The sequence below is a fragment of the Oncorhynchus gorbuscha genome, linkage group LG14 (assembly GCF_021184085.1).
Source record: "Oncorhynchus gorbuscha isolate QuinsamMale2020 ecotype Even-year linkage group LG14, OgorEven_v1.0, whole genome shotgun sequence".
NCBI classification, from domain to species: Eukaryota; Metazoa; Chordata; class Actinopteri; order Salmoniformes; family Salmonidae; genus Oncorhynchus; species Oncorhynchus gorbuscha.
The window spans coordinates 56899629-56917845 of record NC_060186.1 but is presented as its reverse complement, the minus strand read 5'-3'; the positions used below and the strand labels follow the sequence as shown (position 1 = coordinate 56917845).

The 18217-nt window shown below is 40.5% G+C and overlaps 2 protein-coding genes and 1 long non-coding RNA gene across 4 annotated transcripts; all 3 read left to right on the top strand.

Annotated features, from left to right (window-relative positions):
• Positions 1 to 656: 656 nt before the first annotated feature.
• LOC123995984 (adenosine 5'-monophosphoramidase HINT3-like) lies at positions 657 to 1539 on the top strand. Its single transcript, XM_046299635.1, has 3 exons — positions 657 to 941; positions 1083 to 1209; positions 1324 to 1539. The coding sequence occupies exons 1-3, from the start codon at positions 835 to 837 to the stop codon at positions 1369 to 1371; spliced, it is 282 nt and encodes a 93-aa protein (XP_046155591.1). The 5' UTR covers positions 657 to 834; the 3' UTR covers positions 1372 to 1539.
• Positions 1540 to 6210: 4671 nt separating this feature from the next.
• On the top strand, positions 6211 to 13393 carry LOC123995962. 2 transcript variants are annotated; one of them, XR_006831925.1, is made up of 4 exons: positions 6211 to 6418; positions 6805 to 6844; positions 11971 to 12023; positions 12175 to 13393. It is a non-coding gene; the product is annotated as an uncharacterized LOC123995962 (long non-coding RNA). The 2 variants fall into 2 exon arrangements; XR_006831924.1 differs by having other exon boundaries at positions 6785 to 6844.
• Positions 13394 to 14983: 1590 nt separating this feature from the next.
• LOC123994357 (R-spondin-3-like) lies at positions 14984 to 17981 on the top strand. Its single transcript, XM_046296863.1, has 6 exons — positions 14984 to 15539; positions 16060 to 16251; positions 16375 to 16515; positions 16742 to 16888; positions 17039 to 17218; positions 17297 to 17981. The coding sequence occupies exons 1-6, from the start codon at positions 15449 to 15451 to the stop codon at positions 17335 to 17337; spliced, it is 792 nt and encodes a 263-aa protein (XP_046152819.1). The 5' UTR covers positions 14984 to 15448; the 3' UTR covers positions 17338 to 17981.
• Positions 17982 to 18217: the final 236 nt, after the last annotated feature.

Below are 18217 nucleotides of genomic sequence, written 5' to 3'. Positions count from 1 at the left end.
TAAAACGTGCTAGATAATAGGCTACTACTACTAGCTACTGGTATTGTGTGTCTTACATCATGCCAACATAAGAAGCCAACTGTTTTATTATTCTCAAATGCGTAAGGATGATTAACTGGTCTGCTTTCGTGACCTGAAACCCGGGGCACGGCATCATTACCTGGTTGTACCTAGGACACACGTCGGGAACTGCAAATCACTCCGAAAGGAGCACATACCTTTGGGTAAGGTAAAGTATTTACTTCTGGGGTGCTGACCTATTGCACCCTCTACAACCACTTTTTTATTACTACTACTTGACACTGTTGGTCATCTATGAACGCTTGAACATCTCGGCCATGTACTGTTATCTCAACCCGGTATAGCCAGAAGAGGACTGGCCACCCCTCAGAGCCTGGTTCATCTAGGTTTTCCCTTGCCCCTGTGCTACTACATCAAATCAAATGTATTTATATAGCCCTTCGTACATCAGCTGATATCTCAAAGTGCTGTACAGAAACCCAGACTAAAATCCCAAACAGCAAGCAATGCAGGTGTAGAAGCACAGTGGCTGGGAAAAACTCCCTAGAAAGGCCAAAACCTAGGAAGAAACCTAGAGAGGAACCAGGCTGTATGGGGTGGCCAGTCCTCTTCTGGCTGTGCCGGGTGGAGATTATAACAGAACATGGCCAAGATGTTCAAATGTTCATAAATGACCATGTTCATAATTGTTGTCATTTTTGTATTTTTAAAAATGGACAAATGTATAAAATATAAATAGAGCAGCACAAATGAATTGGAAATAGACAGGTCTAGCCCATATATTATCCTCTGAAATGTTGTGTACATAATCACATGGTGTCTGAATGGAGAGTATTGATAGGCTCTTTAATTTTTGCAATGGAGGAGATGGGAAGGAGTGTAATGCAGAAGAAAAAGGTGACTGACCTGGATGACATAAGGTAAAGGTCTACATTATGATTAGCCATGTCATTGAGACAGATCACATTGACCTCAGCCTTAATAATACATTAGAGTACAGGCCCATCTGTGTTGCAATTTCTGAGGATCCTAACTTGTTCCCTTGTTTTTGTCTTCCATAGGATGGGGTTCCACATGCCCCCTTTCTCCTCTGTCCCTCACCTCCATCTCCACGTCATTGCTCCTGCCAGTCAGATGAGCATCAGGTCACTCAGGAACTATGGGCCACAATCCTATTGGTTCATCACTGTGAGTGGAGCAGCAACCTATACCATTTCACTATGGGTGGTCCTTCATGTTTGTGTCATGTTTACAATATTCAGATCTCTGTGTGTGAAATCATTTGTTTGTGCTCTATTGTAGGTAGACAAAGTGCTCCAGCAGTTAAGGACCCAGAACCAGGTCAAATAAGAATACACCTGGTTTAGCAGGAAACAGCAGCACTGGTCAACAACTCTTACATGGTTGACTGCATTCCCTCCCTATACTTAACATCCACTAACCTGAAGGACTGGCCTGCAAAAATATTTGTTTTGTTTTTGGTTAAAAAAAACACAGTAAAATCACCAGGAATTCTGCAAAAAATAAAAGATGTGATCGTGTCTCAATGTAATTCAAGGTATGAAATTATTGCTTAGAGATACATGGGAGGCTATTCTCAACAAGTGTTCTTTTGACCTAATGCTACTTCTAATAGAAGAATCTAAAGAGGACAGACAAGTCCAAACAGAAATTGAAGAAGTAAAAAGGAAAATCAGAGCACAGTGATAATTCTCACAAAGCACAATGTGATGTGATGAGATCTCGAAAGAGAAAGTAGACACATTCACTCTGATATTGAAACAAGACAAGCTAAGAAGATTTAGAAGAGATGGCAAGGTCTTTGCCTGGAGAAAATCAACACGCAAGAATTCAGAATCACATCTGCAGAGAAGGAAGCCTAGATCTGTTTCTTTCAACTTTACAAGCAGTGACGACGAGGTTCACCCCAGACGCTCAGAGGCCAGCTCCTCCCAAGATTTTTTAGATCAGGTAGAGTCGTCACGCAGGTTCCACAACAGGAGAGGACGTGGAAGAGGCCAACATGGAGGGGGAGGAAGAAATCATGACTATCCAACCACACGGAGCAGGACCAGAACAAGGCTGTTATCAACATTTCTGGAGAACCCCTTTCTAATGATTGCATAATGGTATTGACTAAAGGACTGTCCTTTGCCCCCACATATTCAACTAATGAATTTAATACAAAGATTAACCTATTTAGTTTCTACAGGAATCTACATCTGAAGGTCTGGTACAAGCAAAACATCTCTCCAACTACAGATGCCAGTGTCTCAGGTCAGGCAGTTTCTGTTCCCTCTAAAACACCTTTTAAGCCCAAGTCCACTTTTTGTCCCATCGTCCAGAATGCCACACTAAATACATTTGCTAAGAAAGTGAATTTTGATGTGGAGAATCTGTTTAAGGGTACAATTGACTCCAACCAAACACAACATAATCTTTCTAAGACAGAGCAGGATGCAGTTGAATCATTGTCCAAAAATGAACAGATTGTGGTTAAAAAAGCAGACAAAGGTGGTGCTACAGTAGTGTGGAGTAAAGAGAAAGGTGGTGCTACAGTAGTGTGGAGTAAAGACAAAGGTGGTGCTAGAGTAGTGTGGAGTAAAGACAAAGGTGGTGCTAGAGTAGTGTGGAGTAAAGACAAAGGTGGTGCTACAGTAGTGTGGAGTAAAGACAAAGGTGGTGCTACAGTAGTGTGGAGTAAAGACATATGTGACAGAAGCCTACCGTCAATTAGACAATGATGAATTCTACCAATCTCTTACCTTCAACCCTACTGAGGACCTAAAAACTGAATTGAAAGGGATCCTCACAGAAGCTAAGGAGAATGGCTACATTTCAGACAATGAGTTCAAATGTCTTTTCAATGGCAGTATGGCTTCTTTTAACCTTCTTCCAAAGGTCCACAAACATCTTGAAAACCCCCAGGCAGACCAGTCATTAGTGGTAATGAAAGTCTGACAGAACCCATCTCTAAGTCCATTGATGACTTTATTAAGCCTTTTCTGACGTCACTCCCAGCCCACCTTCAAGATACCACAGATGTGTTGAACAAAATGAAGGAATTGAACAATATAGGTACAGCTTCCTTTTTAGTCACCATGGATGTGGAGTCTCTATACACCACCATTGAGCATGAACAAGGTTTGGCAGCTATGCACCATTTCTTGAGTACCAGACCTGAAACTGAGATGCCTGCTACAGAATTCATTGTCTCACTGACTGAATGGACTCTTAATCATAACATCTTTATCTTTCAGGACCGTATCTTTAAACAGGTTAAAGGATGTGCCATGGGAGCTACAGCCCTTCCTACGCTGGCTTGTACTTGGGTAAATGGGAAAATGACTTCATTTTGGATCCTTCTAATAACCATTTATTTGACCGATTTATATGATGGGGACGCTATATTGTTGATGCTTGTCTGTTTTGGTCCGGCTCAGAAGATGAACTTATTTCCTTCCACCAATACCTTAACAACATTAACCCTAACATCAAACTAACTATGGAATACAAGCAAGGATAACATTCATTTTTTTGGACCTCGACATTAGTAAAAAATGACAAAGGTTGTTTGCACACATCAATCTTTTGGAAGCCTACAGATGGGAATACCATTCTGAGGGCAGACAGCTTTCACCCCAAAAGGCTAAAAGAAAACATTCCATATGTCCAATTCCAAAGAGTCCGCAGAATTTGCGATCAGGAACAGACTACAGTGTCAAATCTGCGGAATTGGAGAATCGCTTCTTGAATCGGTGCTACAGCGTTCAGGTCCTGAAAGATGCCGGTATAAGGGCTGGATTACTTGACAGAGAGAACTTGTTGCGAAGGGGAGTGCCTCGTGATACATCGGAGAGAGTAGATTTTGTCACAAAATACAGCACTGAAGCAGAGAGCATTAAAATAACCATCAAAAATAATTGGGGAATCATCCAAAGTGATACGCTACTACGCCAAGTCTTTCCTGAGCCACCAGTCATAAGCTTTAAGAAATGTCCTCCCCTAAATGACAAATTAGTCCACAGTTATCTTCCGGGTGACTCAAAACACTTGGCTTGACCACAAATCCAAGGGCTCTTTTAAATGTAACCATTGCAGTAATATTGCACAGAAGAAGTATTTTGTTGACACAGCTTCCAAATTCACTATTACGTCAAACATTTAATTAACGGCAAAACCACTCATATCATCTATAGATTGGAATGTCCACAGTGCAAGGTGTTCTAAATTGGACGGACAAAGAGACACCTTCAAGACCGCTTAGCGGAACACAAGTATGCCATACGGATAGGTAATGACGACTACCCTATGGCTAAGCACTACAAGTCCCTACAACATGGCAACCCTGCCTCCCTACAAGCTATGGGTATTGATCATATTCCGGCCTCTATTAGAAAAGGGGACCGTCTTAAACAGTTAAACCAAAGGGAGCGTTTTTGGTTTTACAAACTACAGGCCACTAAATACCCTGGTTTAAATGAAGATATGGATTTACAAACTACAGGCCACTAAATACCCTGGTTTAAATGAAGATATGGATTTACAAACTACAGGCCACTAAATACCCTGGTTTAAATGAAGATGTGGATTTACAAACTACAGGCCACTAAATACCCTGGTTTAAATGAAGATATGGATTTACAAACTACAAGCCACTAAATACCCTGGTTTAAATGAAGATATGAATTTACAAACTACAGGCCACTAAGTACCCTGGTTGAAATTAAGATATGGATTTACAAACTACAGGCCACTAAGTACCCTGGTTGAAATTAAGATATGGATTTACAAACTACAGGCCACTAAATACCCTGGTTTAAACGAAGATATGGATTTACAAACTACGGGCCACTAAATACCCTGGTTTAAATGAAGATATGGATTTACAAACTACGGGCCACTAAATACCCTGTTTTAAATGAAGATATGAATTTACAAACTACGGGCCACTAAATACCCTGGTTTAAATGAAGATATGGATTTACAAACTACAGGCCACTAAATACCATGGTTTAAATGAAGATGTGGATTTACAAACTACAGGCCACTAAATACCATGGTTTAAATGAAGATGTGGATTTACAAACTACAGGCCACTAAATACCCTGGTTTAAATGAAGATGTGGATTTACAAACTACAAGCCACTAAATACCCTGGTTTAAATGAAGATATGAATTTACAAACTACAGGCCACTAAGTACCCTGGTTGAAATTAAGATATGGATTTACAAACTACAGGCCACTAAGTACCCTGGTTGAAATTAAGATATGGATTTACAAACTACAGGCCACTAAATACCCTGGTTTAAATGAATATATGGATTTCTCACCCTTCCTGTAGGGTCGTGATGGGTCCATTTGCTGTCATCTAGTGGACATTTTGCTCTATTGCCCTCAGCTACGGTTAGACTGTTCATGTTTTGCTTTGTTCTAGTGTACTATGGAATATATAGCTTTCTTATCCTTGACACTTCTCCCAGTCATATTTCAGGTTAGAACTACCTTTTAGTGTCCTGATACTTCTAGTTTGGAGTTGTATTTTTATGATAACATTGCTACAGTATTTCACCTTTTAATGTGTATATTATTGCTTACTAGGTGTGTCCAATCAATTGTGTAACCACTCCTTCTTCCAATTAGGGCTAATTGTAAAGCTGTTAAAAGGGGGAGCTTGTGTTCCTTGTTTTGTACTCCCTGACGAAGGCCGTGCAGCTGAAACGCGTCGGTTAAAAAAATAAAATAAACTGTTTCTATTGAACATGCCATACTAATAAAGGCATTTTAATCAATTATATGAAGAGTGCCTTGGTCCTCCTTTCTTTTTGATGAAATTATTGCTATTTTAAAATGCACTGGTCCTGGGTCCTGGACTGGCATAGCTACATGTGGTGTGCAGTTGTGAGGCCGGTTGGATGTACTGCCTAATTCTCTAAAACAATGGAAGTGACTTATGGTAAAGAAATTAACATTCAATTCTCAGGCAACAGCTTTGGTGGACATTAGTGCAGACAGCATGCCAATTGCACGCTCCCTCAAAACTAGAGACATTATGGCATTGTGTTTTAGAGTGGCCTTTTATTGTCCCAAGTACAAGGTGCACCTGTGTAATGATCATGTTTAATCAGTTTCTTGATATGCCACGCCTTTCAGGTGGATGGATTATCTTGGCAAAGGAGAAATGCTCACTACAGGGAAGTAAACAAATTTGTGCACCAAATTTAAGGGAAATGTGTGTGGCCCACTGACACAAACTCACGCTTTAATGTGGAACAACACTTTCTCTCTTCTTTCAGAGAGCAACAAAGGAAATAACATTAAAGGGCCTTTTGTGCTCAGATTTGATCGTTTTTCTAGGTGGAGAAAACATCTTGTTCCCTATCCCTGCACTAGTAGGTATGTTGTGCTATATATTACTTTGGGGTTATTTCTATACCTTGTTACATATTATTACCAATGTGGGTATAATTGCAGACAGACAGTCTAATGATGAACAATTGTTTTGATGATAAAGACTAATTATATAACACGCTAATCCTCGGCATTTTGCTCTAACTCTTTTTCATTATCATGTATATGGTAAATAAGCCATTGTCTGCCTTCCTTGTGCGCTGACTCCAATTATTGTGGCCACATGGGGGCGTCATAGCCCTATGATTACCAAAGAATGGCCTTGTAGACGTCAGAACATTGGAAATGCATAGTACATTGTGCCCCATCAAGAAGTCTATCAAGAATATATTTATAACTAACCCAAGATAGTTAATCTCTGTCGTTTACAGTGGGAGCAAATGAGGCAGAGTGGGCAGAACAAGCAACGAGGTAGGGAAGCCATGTACGACCTAAGCAGATCCAATAGCATGTATTTGCATATTTCCGTTAGGAAACCCTCTGAAGTGCGCGTGTGCACAAACTCAATTTGGTCTTGCACTTCTTATAAACCACTTAAGAAAAAGTCAAGTTTATACAACTTAATACACTGTGTTCCAACAGATTCTAGTTTTGGGAACAGAAATGTATTGAGATCAGATGTTTCATCGATTTAGAAAATGAGCAGGATGTCGGCCCAGTTTCATCGAGTTCCATCCTTTTCCAATACCCACGACAGGACTTCATCTCACTACCATATATGGTGGTGAGCAAACGTTCTAAACGGGTGCTTCAGTTTTAAAGCCCCTGTGACGTGTCTGGATTACACCTTCGTCTGATTATGCTACTGTAAAATGGACACAATGGGCTTGTTTGACTGCTATATTTGAACCAACCGACTAAAGGAGAAAGTCTAGGAGTGAAGTCGGGGGAGGTGCATCTGCTACAACCAAAAGTCGGACACTGATGTGGTTTTCCGAATGCATGGCTCAGTGCAACATTTATTTAATTTTAATGTTTTTATTTTACATTTTTACCAGGTAAATTGACTGAACACATTCTCATTTACAGCAACGACCTGGGGAAGATTTGTTTTTATTAACCCCTCCACCACCCCGCTTCAGAGGACAAATATCTTTGTTTTGTTTTTTACAGCTTTTTTGCTACATATACATACACGTTACATATGTTACATACTTTTATATAAAGCAATCACATAACAATACATTACCAAACAAACTCTTTAAACCCGCCCCTCAGCCATTCTCAGCCCATCCCACCTATCACCATAGACCTCAGCTCTTTAAACCCAACCCTCAGCTACTCTCAGCCCATCCCGCCTATCACCATAGACCTCAGCTCTTTAAACCCAACCCTCAGCCACTCTCAGCCCATCCCACCTATCACCATAGACCTCAGCTCTTTAAACCCAACCCTCAGCCACTCTCAGCGCATCCCACCTATCACCATAGACCTCAGCTCTTTAAACCCGCCCCTCAGCCACTCTCAGCGCATCCCACCTATCACCCTGGTTTGGTTTTCAGGTGTCATATATTTTTTTTAATTGTGCTGTTTTACAAAATGTTTGAACCTTTCTAATCGTATTTTATCCACAGATTGTGAGTTAAGATAACCTTTCCTATGAGTATTATGTATTGACTGACCAATGCTTTCCAAATCGCCCAATACTGTTACTTGTAAGGTTAATTTTAATTGCAGGTTGTGATTTTTAAACCATTCCTGAACCTGTGACCAGAAATAAGCTACATCAGGGCAATACCAGAATAAATGAACTATTGATTCTGTCTCTTCGCAGCAAACTCTACAGAGCTGAGATTGTTGTATGCCCCATATATATAGCATTCTGTTGTTGGCAAGAATTTTATATAATTTAAATTGAAAAACTCTAAGTGTTGAATCAAGTGTAGTTATTTTGCACCAGTTCATAAACCATATGCCATGGAATTGGTCAAATCAAAAAGCTCCTCCCATTTATTGTGCACCTTGTCTGTCAACATTTTGTCCTCAGATGAAACTGGTATATTTTTCTATTTGTATCTTTAATATTGGGCAGGCAAACAATTCCCTGCCTTCTCCCTTTTCCATTTGCCCCCTCCATTTTTGTGGTAGTGCTGCAATCAACTGGTTGTACATTTGGATTGAACAGATATTCCCAAATATATTTGATAACTACTCTGTTTCTATTCATAATATCAGTAACAAATATAATACATGTTTTTTTTTATTAATCAGTATACTTGAATTTAACTATAACATTTGTTCTATCTTTTCTGGAGGATAAAGATGAAATTGTAACCAGCTTTGTATGGCTTGTTTAAGAAAGAGCGATACTTGAAACAAAATGGCCATTTTTGAACAAAGGATGAGCCTTTAAGAATCTACTAGAGAACCATTTTGGGATTAAGTATACTTTATGTATGAGGGAAGCTTTTAATGGGAGGTTTAGAGCTTCAATATTGAATCATTTTAGCCCCCCAAACTCATATTCATTATATAAATAGGTATGTTTAGTTGTCTGGCTTACTATTTCAAATAAAATGAAATAGTTTTTGCTCATATGATTTAAAAAACGAGTCATCTGGAGTAGGCAGTGCCATTAGTAAGTAAGTAAACTGTGATAGGACCAAAGAGTGTGATTTTTCCATAAATAGACGAGTATTTACCTCATCATGGTTGCAGAATCTTATCAATTTTTGCTAACTTTCTATTGAAATTAATTGTTACGTTGTTTGAGATGTAAATACCAAGTATGTCTACTTCACCATCTGCCCATTTTATTGGTAAACTTTAATGTAAACACTGTATTTGTTAATGATCCAATACGTAATATGGTACACCTGTCATAATTCGGTTTTAATCCAGAGAGGCTAGAAAAGTGACCAAGATCTTCAATGAGACAGGGATCCAGATTGCAGATTTAAGTCAAAACTAGAATCATCGGCATTTTTATCCCCTGGATTTCTAACCCCTTGATGTTCTTGTTCGATCTAATATTAATTGCTAGCAATAATAAATAGATATGGAGACAACGGACAGCCTTGTTTGACTCCTCTTAATCTCAATACTTTCTGAGAAGTAACCATTATTTATTATTTTACATTTTGGGTTGCATACATTTTGTCTGTCATAGTTGAAGTGTACCTATGATGAAGATTACAGGCCTCTCTCATCTTTTTAAGTGGGAGTACTTGCACAATTGGTGGCTGACTAAATACTTTTTTTGCCCCAGTGTGTGTATATATATATATATTCAAAAAAGTGTGGATCATCATTATTTGGCCCATATAGATTTAATAAGCCAAATCTGTTTTTGGTCCAATACCATCTTTGAAATTTTCCATCTTCTTTGCAGATCTGCACAATCGGATCAAAATTTGTATTAATTAGTATAATCACCCCTTTTGAGTTTCTTTGCCTATGACAAAAAATATATTTCTCCCTCCATCCTTTTTCCACCCAACCTCATCTATATTTGTAGAAAGAGTTTTTCCTATAAACAATAGATATTATATTCTTTCTGTTTTAGTTGTGTAAAAATGTATCATCTTTTTTTATGATCTGCTAAGCCATTACAATTATAACTTGCTATACTTATTTCCACACTTACCAAATTTCAGTTATACTTACCACAACCAATGTTTGTAAACTTACCATTAAAAAGCACCATGATGGTTAAGTGTCCATATAAACTCAGCAAAAAAGAAACATCCCTTTTTCAGGACCTTGTCTTTCAAAGATAATTAGTTAAAATCCAAATAACTTCACAGATCTTCATTGTAAAGGGTCTGTTGCGGGGCCTCCCAGGTGGCACAGTGGTCCAGGGCACAGCATCGCAGTGCCACCAGAGACTCTGGGTTCGCACCCAGGCTCTGTTGCAGCCGGCCGCTGTTGAAGAACAGAGGAAGACTGCAGTGGGCCTCAGAAGAGTCCGGACAACAGAAGTTTTGAACCTCGGAGTAGCGCACCCGTCAAAGGAGTCATCTCAAGGGTGACGTCGGATGTTCAGGTTAAATACCTGAAGAGAATTCCTGGTGTGGTTGGTGCCCAGCGTCTGACCCCCTGGGTGAATGGAGAAAGATAGTCTGTTGGTCCTGTTGTTTTTTGATAAAGAGCAAACACCTACGCATGTGAAGCTTGGTAATGTAAGGTATGCTGTAAGAGCTTTTGTATTGTAGTGTTAAGAATTGTAAAGGATTGGGCCATGTTTCAAGTATGTGCAGACAAACAGAGTATACTGAAGAAAGGTGTGTAAAAGGATGATGGTGTTGCAATTGTGGTGGGATCCTGAGTTCCTGGAGTGCCCTGTAAGGGTGAAGAAATTGAGGTGGCAAAAGTTAGCGGTCAATCGAAACTCCTATGTGGCGGCAATTTTTAAAAGAATTGAGAAAACAAGTGGTGCAAGTGAAGAGATGGTATTGGATACAACACAGCCTGTAGTCAATGTTTACTGCCAGACGAAAGGTGGATTTTGTTACATTCATTGCCACAGTTGTAATCTGTACTGCACAAGTCTCAAAGAAGTTGAAGAAACTAGACATTATTGTGGCTGCAGCAGGAAAGATTTTGAGACAAAGATTTTACATCGAAAGACTTGCAAGGGGTACTGGTGCCGGAAGACATGCTCTCCCAGGTTCCCCTTGAGCCTATGTAGGGATCTGTTTGATTTATTTTTAACAAAGTTGGCTGATGTATTTACTATTTGGTAGTTCAGTTTTTTGGTGGAATCCTGTTTTCATCCTGCATAGTAGGTGGCGGGATTCACATTCAATTGTGTGATCGCCAATATACCAATAAGAATGAGGTCTAAGTGCTTTCCATAGTGACTGTTGCCAGGTTTAGTTAAAATGTCTAGCCCAATGACAACTGAAAACTAGGCCCAAAAGATGTTGCTCCAGCAAGAGTTGCCACATTTATCCAATATGTGGCTCCATATTAGCTAGCTAGTACTTTCTTTCTTACTTGCCATGATGTGTGTGCGCGTGCTGTTCTCCTCTCACTTGTGACTCAGCTGCATGCTGCAGCCCTCTCTCCAAACACACAGACACCCCCCCCCCCCAGAAAGGGATATGCCATGGTGTAATTTAAAAGTAGCTAAAAAAAAAAAACTGTGACCAAAACATTTTCATAACATCGTTTTCAAAATAGCCCAATTGCGGAAAAACTGTGGACATGGCAACCCTGGTCAGATAACTCATGGTCCAATGACTACCTGCCTGTTTTGCCTTTATTAGATAACAGACCGGTGTGCGCAAAGCGAAAAACTAACATTAACATCCATATTAGATTTTGGAGCGTAAGCATCTAAAAACTGGATTTAATAGAACCGTCTACCGATTATAGAATCTAGCTTTGGACCGGGGACACATGCTGCTAGCAGGTACGGTCATTGGACCATGACTTATGTTGAATGCAGTCACTATGGAATGCCCTTAGACCTAGTCTCATTAAATAATGAAATCATTAATCAAACATCTAATATTGGGCTACCTTGGGTTTTCAGATCAGAACGATGTAAATGAGGTTATTGAAATGTTGCCTTTTTCTTGAATCCTTTATAGACAGAGGGGCAAATTCCTGTGGTTGCTGTATAGACATGACAGACATCATCATAGTGAGTCATGTAGGATATCCTACATTTGTAGATGTCCTATTCCTTAAGTTAATTTGTCATAGAGTTATGTTTCATGACTTTGAATGTGAAAAACAGCATCTTATCATGCTACTTTTAAAATGTCAATGATGTTTTGATCGTCTTTCCTTAGAAACTTCTGAAACGAGCCAGAGGGTGAAGTGGAGAGACCTTTCTAGAACACGATTCAACAACCGATTTACCAGGCTTTTTTAAAGTCAAATTTGTCTGAATTATAAATTTAACCTGTGTTTTGTTTGATTTCCTTTAGTTTGAATCTTTAGTCTTTACTTCTTTTTCAGTCGCTAGTCTTTATCTGTTTTGCATTTCATCTGTTTTGTCTGCCATTTAGAATTTGTACAATGCAGAGTATTTTGGAACACTTTTGTATGCTGTCCAATTAAATGGTGTGTCCTGTAAATCTCTTTGGTGTAGTCCTAGTCGCCCCTGCCATGTTCCATCAAGCTGACGAGAGTTTGTTTCCTGTCATACTATTTTAGTCCCCTGTCAGAGAAATGTGCCTCTTTATATTTTGAGAGGAGTGATATTCACCCAGTGCCTTTATCAGGTTCTCTGTTATAAAGATGTAGTATTAATGAAATGCTGGAGAGCCCTCCAAATTAAAATCGGAACCTCAAAGCTAGTTCCTGTCTAATCAGGGACTGGTTTAAACATGGGACACCAGGTGGGTGCAATTAATTATCGGGCACAATAGCCAGCAGTCCTCCTCATACGGTAAGCTTTGAATACCCCTGGCCTAGAGCCTTGTCTATCTCAGGCCTCCATCTTCTTTCCCCAACAGTTTGTCACGGTGGTCAGAGCTTCAGGCTGAATGCTTCAGACTGTTCACTAAGCATTGGCCTGCCGCCAAGACTTCTCCCAAATTCCTCACCTCTTCACGCTACTACATACATTATTCGCGTGTCGAGATGTTATCTCGCTCATCTTTTATCACAGGGTTTTCAGAAGCCATGACACTTGACATGTGTGGTATGTGTTCACTTTCCTATCAAATTGCTCAAGAAGACACTTATCTGGTAGTGATCTTATAGAGCCCTTTAGGTGGTCTGCTGTAGGGATGTTACGTTTCTACATTGTTATAATCAGGTTCATTATGAGAATAACATTGAGGAAAAAATGCACTGTAATTATACTAATGGACAGATGCATCAAGTTTCTGTTTTTAATGCTATGCCTGCTCATCCTCATGCATAATTATATTTTATTGGTTGACATTAAAGCCAGTGCAGAAAACCAACAATCTAAGGCCCAATCTAAGCAGACATCTCACTCATTTGTTCTAGTCAATGAACTAAGTAGACCAGACCCGGCTGCTATTATGTTGGTGTCTTTGGGAGAGCCACCCCTTAAGTAGACCGGAACTGACAATTGTTTTCAATGGTTAACTGCCTGTGTAAGACATCTTCATTTATGTTGCCCCCCCCCCCCTCCACCCACAGCTGGGTTGATTTGCCTCCCTCTCTAGCGATTTGTTTTCCTCTGAATCTGATCTGGTGTTCCAGTGATGTAGGGGGGTTTCTGGGTGTGGAACCCCACCCCTCTGACCCCGACAGTCACATTGTCTGCCTGTGACAGCCCACCCACCCGTGGGCTACCTAGCCTTACTGTCACTGACCCACAGATTCACATGGCTCCCCTTACTGTCATCAGCTCCTGCACGCTGCTCCAGTAAGACACTTACAGGAGAGCAGCTCATGTTCAGGGTCCAGATGCAGATGTAGGGTAAAAAAATTTTTTTTAAAGTGATATTCAGTGGGAACTGGAAAGGCAAAAACATGATTTTCCCAACACTGCATGAAAGCATATTTATACAGCTAGAAGAGGGAGCTCTGTTCTGTTTTGTCTTATTATCAGTGTTATCTTGTCCTTGAGGGAACAACATGTGAACATTTCTGTAATTTCACTGGGGAAATAAAGTAGTAATTTTCTTTAATGTAAAAATGTGTGTGTGTATAGGAGAACCTGTTTTCAATTTGGTCTTAGACTCATCCAGCTCCAGTCTAGCAGCGTCTTTGGCTTTTGTCTCAACAGATAAATCCGCTGCAACGTCAACCCCATGAATGCTCCCTCTGATACCATTTTTGACATTTTTCCAGAAACCAGAAGTAGAACTTTAGATGAGATGTTATCAATCTCCCCCTCCCCTGCTGAAATGCACATTCAAAAAAAGCACTATGGTGTCCATCTAGCTAACAACAGACAATAAATACATTGTGTTGTTCAGATGAGCTCTAGGTGAAGTAAACAGGATATTAGCTGATAGTCATAAAAAAAATTAAGAGTTTCTGAGCGAGAGAACACTTCTATGTAAAAGACACAAAGGCAAGTCTGTTGGGTGGTTTTTGCATCGGTTTGTGGTTCCCAGGCCATAATGTAAACTGGGATTCCAAACAATTATCCCTTTGGAAGTGTGTGTGGCTTTTGCCTGTTACCCATAGCGAACAGAAATGACAATGGTTGATGCTTTCTGACACCTTCCTGTCCTATCTGTTCTTCAGCTTTGTTTTGTTTTCTTGTCGGACGTTAGAAAGTCGCTCTGTATTTGAGAGTTTGGTTTTAGTTTTCTGGTAACATTCACTTCTGAGTTCATCTGAAACACACAGTCACGGCATAGTTTTGGGGCATAAACTTCAGGGAAAAGTCGTCAAGCTTTCAGTCAGCAATGTATTGTCAGAAATGTAGATACAAGGGGAATCCGGCTTCTTTTTGAAGTTTATATTTTTTCACTCAATTCAAGCTGCCAGGGTGACATTGACAGAGTGCCCGGTGTAAAATCTGTGAGGTGACTCACAAGTGCACTTATGCTCCTCTGTTTTAAATGAAACCAAATGCACTGACATATTTCTTACACATAGTCACCCAGTCATCCTCTTTTCATTAGAATGGGAGAAGACATGTGGCTGTGGAATGATGAAGGTATCTATGCAGATGAGGAGAATCCCAAGTAGGTGAAGCAGACTCAACAGGACAATACAAGTTAATAGGTCTACTTGAAGTGCTTACTTGAATATGACAACTTTTGCATTGAGAACACGTGTATGTGTGTGAGAAAATGAGTTTGTGAGTGAGACTGAGAGAGGGGGAGAAAGCAAACTCGCTGCTAACCCAAAACCTTGCATTAGGTTTGAGGTGAGACTATCATGATGTTCTGAGATGTTTTCATTCCTTATGGATTCTGACGGCATGGGTGATTTCATGGAATTTTTCTTGTATTTTTCTTCTGGAAAACAGATTTGTTCTCCAGCGTGCATACTGGGGTTGGGACAATTGTGGATGATGTTCTTTTAACACAATTCTGGGGGAAAAAATATTTTTCAGGTATTTTATTTACATCAAAAGGTGTCTTAGCTGTTGGACAAAGAACCTTAATTCCAAAGAGGGTAAAAATGCTAATTTGGTTACCATTTCTGATTTGGATTCTGCACTTCTTGGATCTTATTAATGGACAATATTTCTCAAGACATCCACGACACAGACGTAAGTAGTCAACCGACACATTTTGATGGGACCTGATTGAAATGCGGACACCTGTTCTGCGTAATTATACGCACAGTCAACTCCTCTTCATACATGTGTGAAAGCATGGACATTACTATGTGGGTGCAGTAAATTGTACTTTCCGGGAACAATGCGGTCATATATTTTCATGGTTTATATGCGTTGGCTTACTATGTGAACATTGTAAAGTTTGGCTGAGGGTTTGATAAACCTCCTGATCCTATTCTGGGAACATTAATGTGCCAGGTATAGTAAGTCACTACTCAGGTTTATGAGGTTGGCTGTATACATTGAGTGGAGAGCATAATGATTTGTGATAATGTAGGTCTTCCAAAAAAGACTGAAGTTGTATGGGATTCAAGTTTGACCAAATTTCACATGCACGTGCTCAAGACATGTAACTGCATCCTCTCTTATGCCGGAACACATGCACACGTGTGTGAGTGAAAGAGCGAGAGAGACAGACACACACAGCCATAACACCAGCTCTTCTCTCCAGGTGGCTTAGTTGTGAGCAGGTTGTGTCATGCTGGCTGCCTGACATGCTCAGCGTTAAACGGCTGCCTGTCCTGTAAGCCCCGCCTCTTCTTCCACTTGAAGCATGATGGGATGCGGGAGAGGGGGACCTGTCTGCTATCCTGCCCCAGAGGTCACTATGGGACACGCTCCCCACATGTCAACACATGCACCAGTGAGTCATGTGATGGATGAACAACACCGACACTCTCATGGAGTGTTGTGATAATAATGTCATACACAGTGTAATGCCCTGAGCATGTATCCACTCTAACCATGGTCCCTGTCTGTGTCTCAGAGTGCAGGGAGGACTGTGTTTCCTGCTTCAACAGGAACTTCTGCACTCACTGTCACCAGGGCCACTACCTGTACAGAGGGAGGTGTGAGAACAGCTGCCCCGAGGGCCTGACCCCAAACGCTGCACTAAGAGAGTGCAATGGTAAGTCTATTACACTACAGCTGAACTGTGATCTTCCTTCATAGTCATAATGTGTTCAAAGTCTGGTAATAAGACTAATAAGATCCAGTATTGGTCAGCCAAGAATCTGGGCTTGGATGCATCAAAATCACACATTGTGGAAGAAGACATATAAAGTACATATTTACAGTAGGGAGAGAGATCTATATAGAAATGTGTCTCTAACGTCTATGTCCCTCCGTCCCAGATTGTCTAGTGGACTGTGAGGTGTGTGTGACGAGGAACACCTGCACCAGGTGTAGAGCAGGACTGTACCTCCTGCATGGCCAGTGCCATCATACCTGCCCAGGGGGGTTTGAGCCTGATAGACAGCTCATGGAGTGCATTTCTCAAGGTTAGTGACTCTCTGTGTTCCCCCATCTCTGTACATGCCATTCCAGCCATCCCAATAGATCATTGATCGATCACTCTACAATGCAAATTTGAGTGTACATTTTGTGTATCTATCTACCCTACAATGTCATGCCCCCCATCTCTCTCTCAGTACACTGTCAGGTGGGAGAATGGGGAGCCTGGGGTCTCTGCTTTCGGAGAGGGAGGGACTACAGGAATTTTGTGGAGGTACGAAGACGAGAGGTCCTACGGCACCCCACCCTGTACGGCGACCCCTGCCCCAAAGTCAAAGAGTGGAGGAAATGTGTCATCAAAAGGAGACCGAGTCCAGGTATACTGGTGATCAAAGTGAAATGTTAGACTTATTTCAGTTTTCACACATCTTGCATTGTCCTTTCCCTTTCCACAGGAAGATCAGATGGCAAAGGCATTAGGCCAACAGAACATTGATGCAAGATCATTGGTGGGAGCAAAATAATAGCAAGTGGCAGATGTGATCCAAAACAGGATGGAAGGACAGGAGGACTGGATTAACTGGTTTGAAAGAGAGACCTCCATTGCCTGAACATCAGTCGTTTCTTGTCAGGAACAGTGTGCAACAATTTATTCCTCTATGTTTGTGACCAGCTGTTGACCTGCCTTGGTTGAGAGACCTTGGAGAAGATAACATTATCATCTGCTCTAGAATTTTGTGTTCAACATTTTTCTGTTCATTACGACATGTCACCCACACGATCCATTCCAGGAAAAGGTCACTAACTTGATATGGACTGAATTGAGCAGTGTTCAAAAAGCAAAGTGTGTTATTCTAATTAGTTGTTTTTGTTTCTATCATGATGGTGGCTAGCCCACTTGTTCTACATGTGTAGCATTTCTCTGTATAGCAAGTCAAATTGAAAACTATTGATTCCTTTTCATGATTGCAATCATTGTTATAGACCTACATAAAATGTTTGTAGGTGATTTGATAGTAAATTACAGTATATTGTCTTCACAAACATGACTGAATTTTTTAAAAAATTAACCAAAAAACGTTAGGTGGAAAGCCTACTCCAAAGATGTCTATAGCTAGCTAAATAAAACAAATTATATACAATATGTTTTATACATTTTCTCCTACATTAAGGCGGCAGGTAGCCTAGCGGTTGGAGCGTTCAAATCCCTAATCCGACAAAAGTGAAAAATCTGTCGATGTGCCCCTAGCCCTTGATCATGACTCAGTTCCATTACATTACACATAAGAGTCATTTGACTAAGGCGTGTTCTGTACGGGGATGCTCAATCTGAACAGTAACAAGCGTCGCTTGCTGTACGTTATTGGCAGCATAAG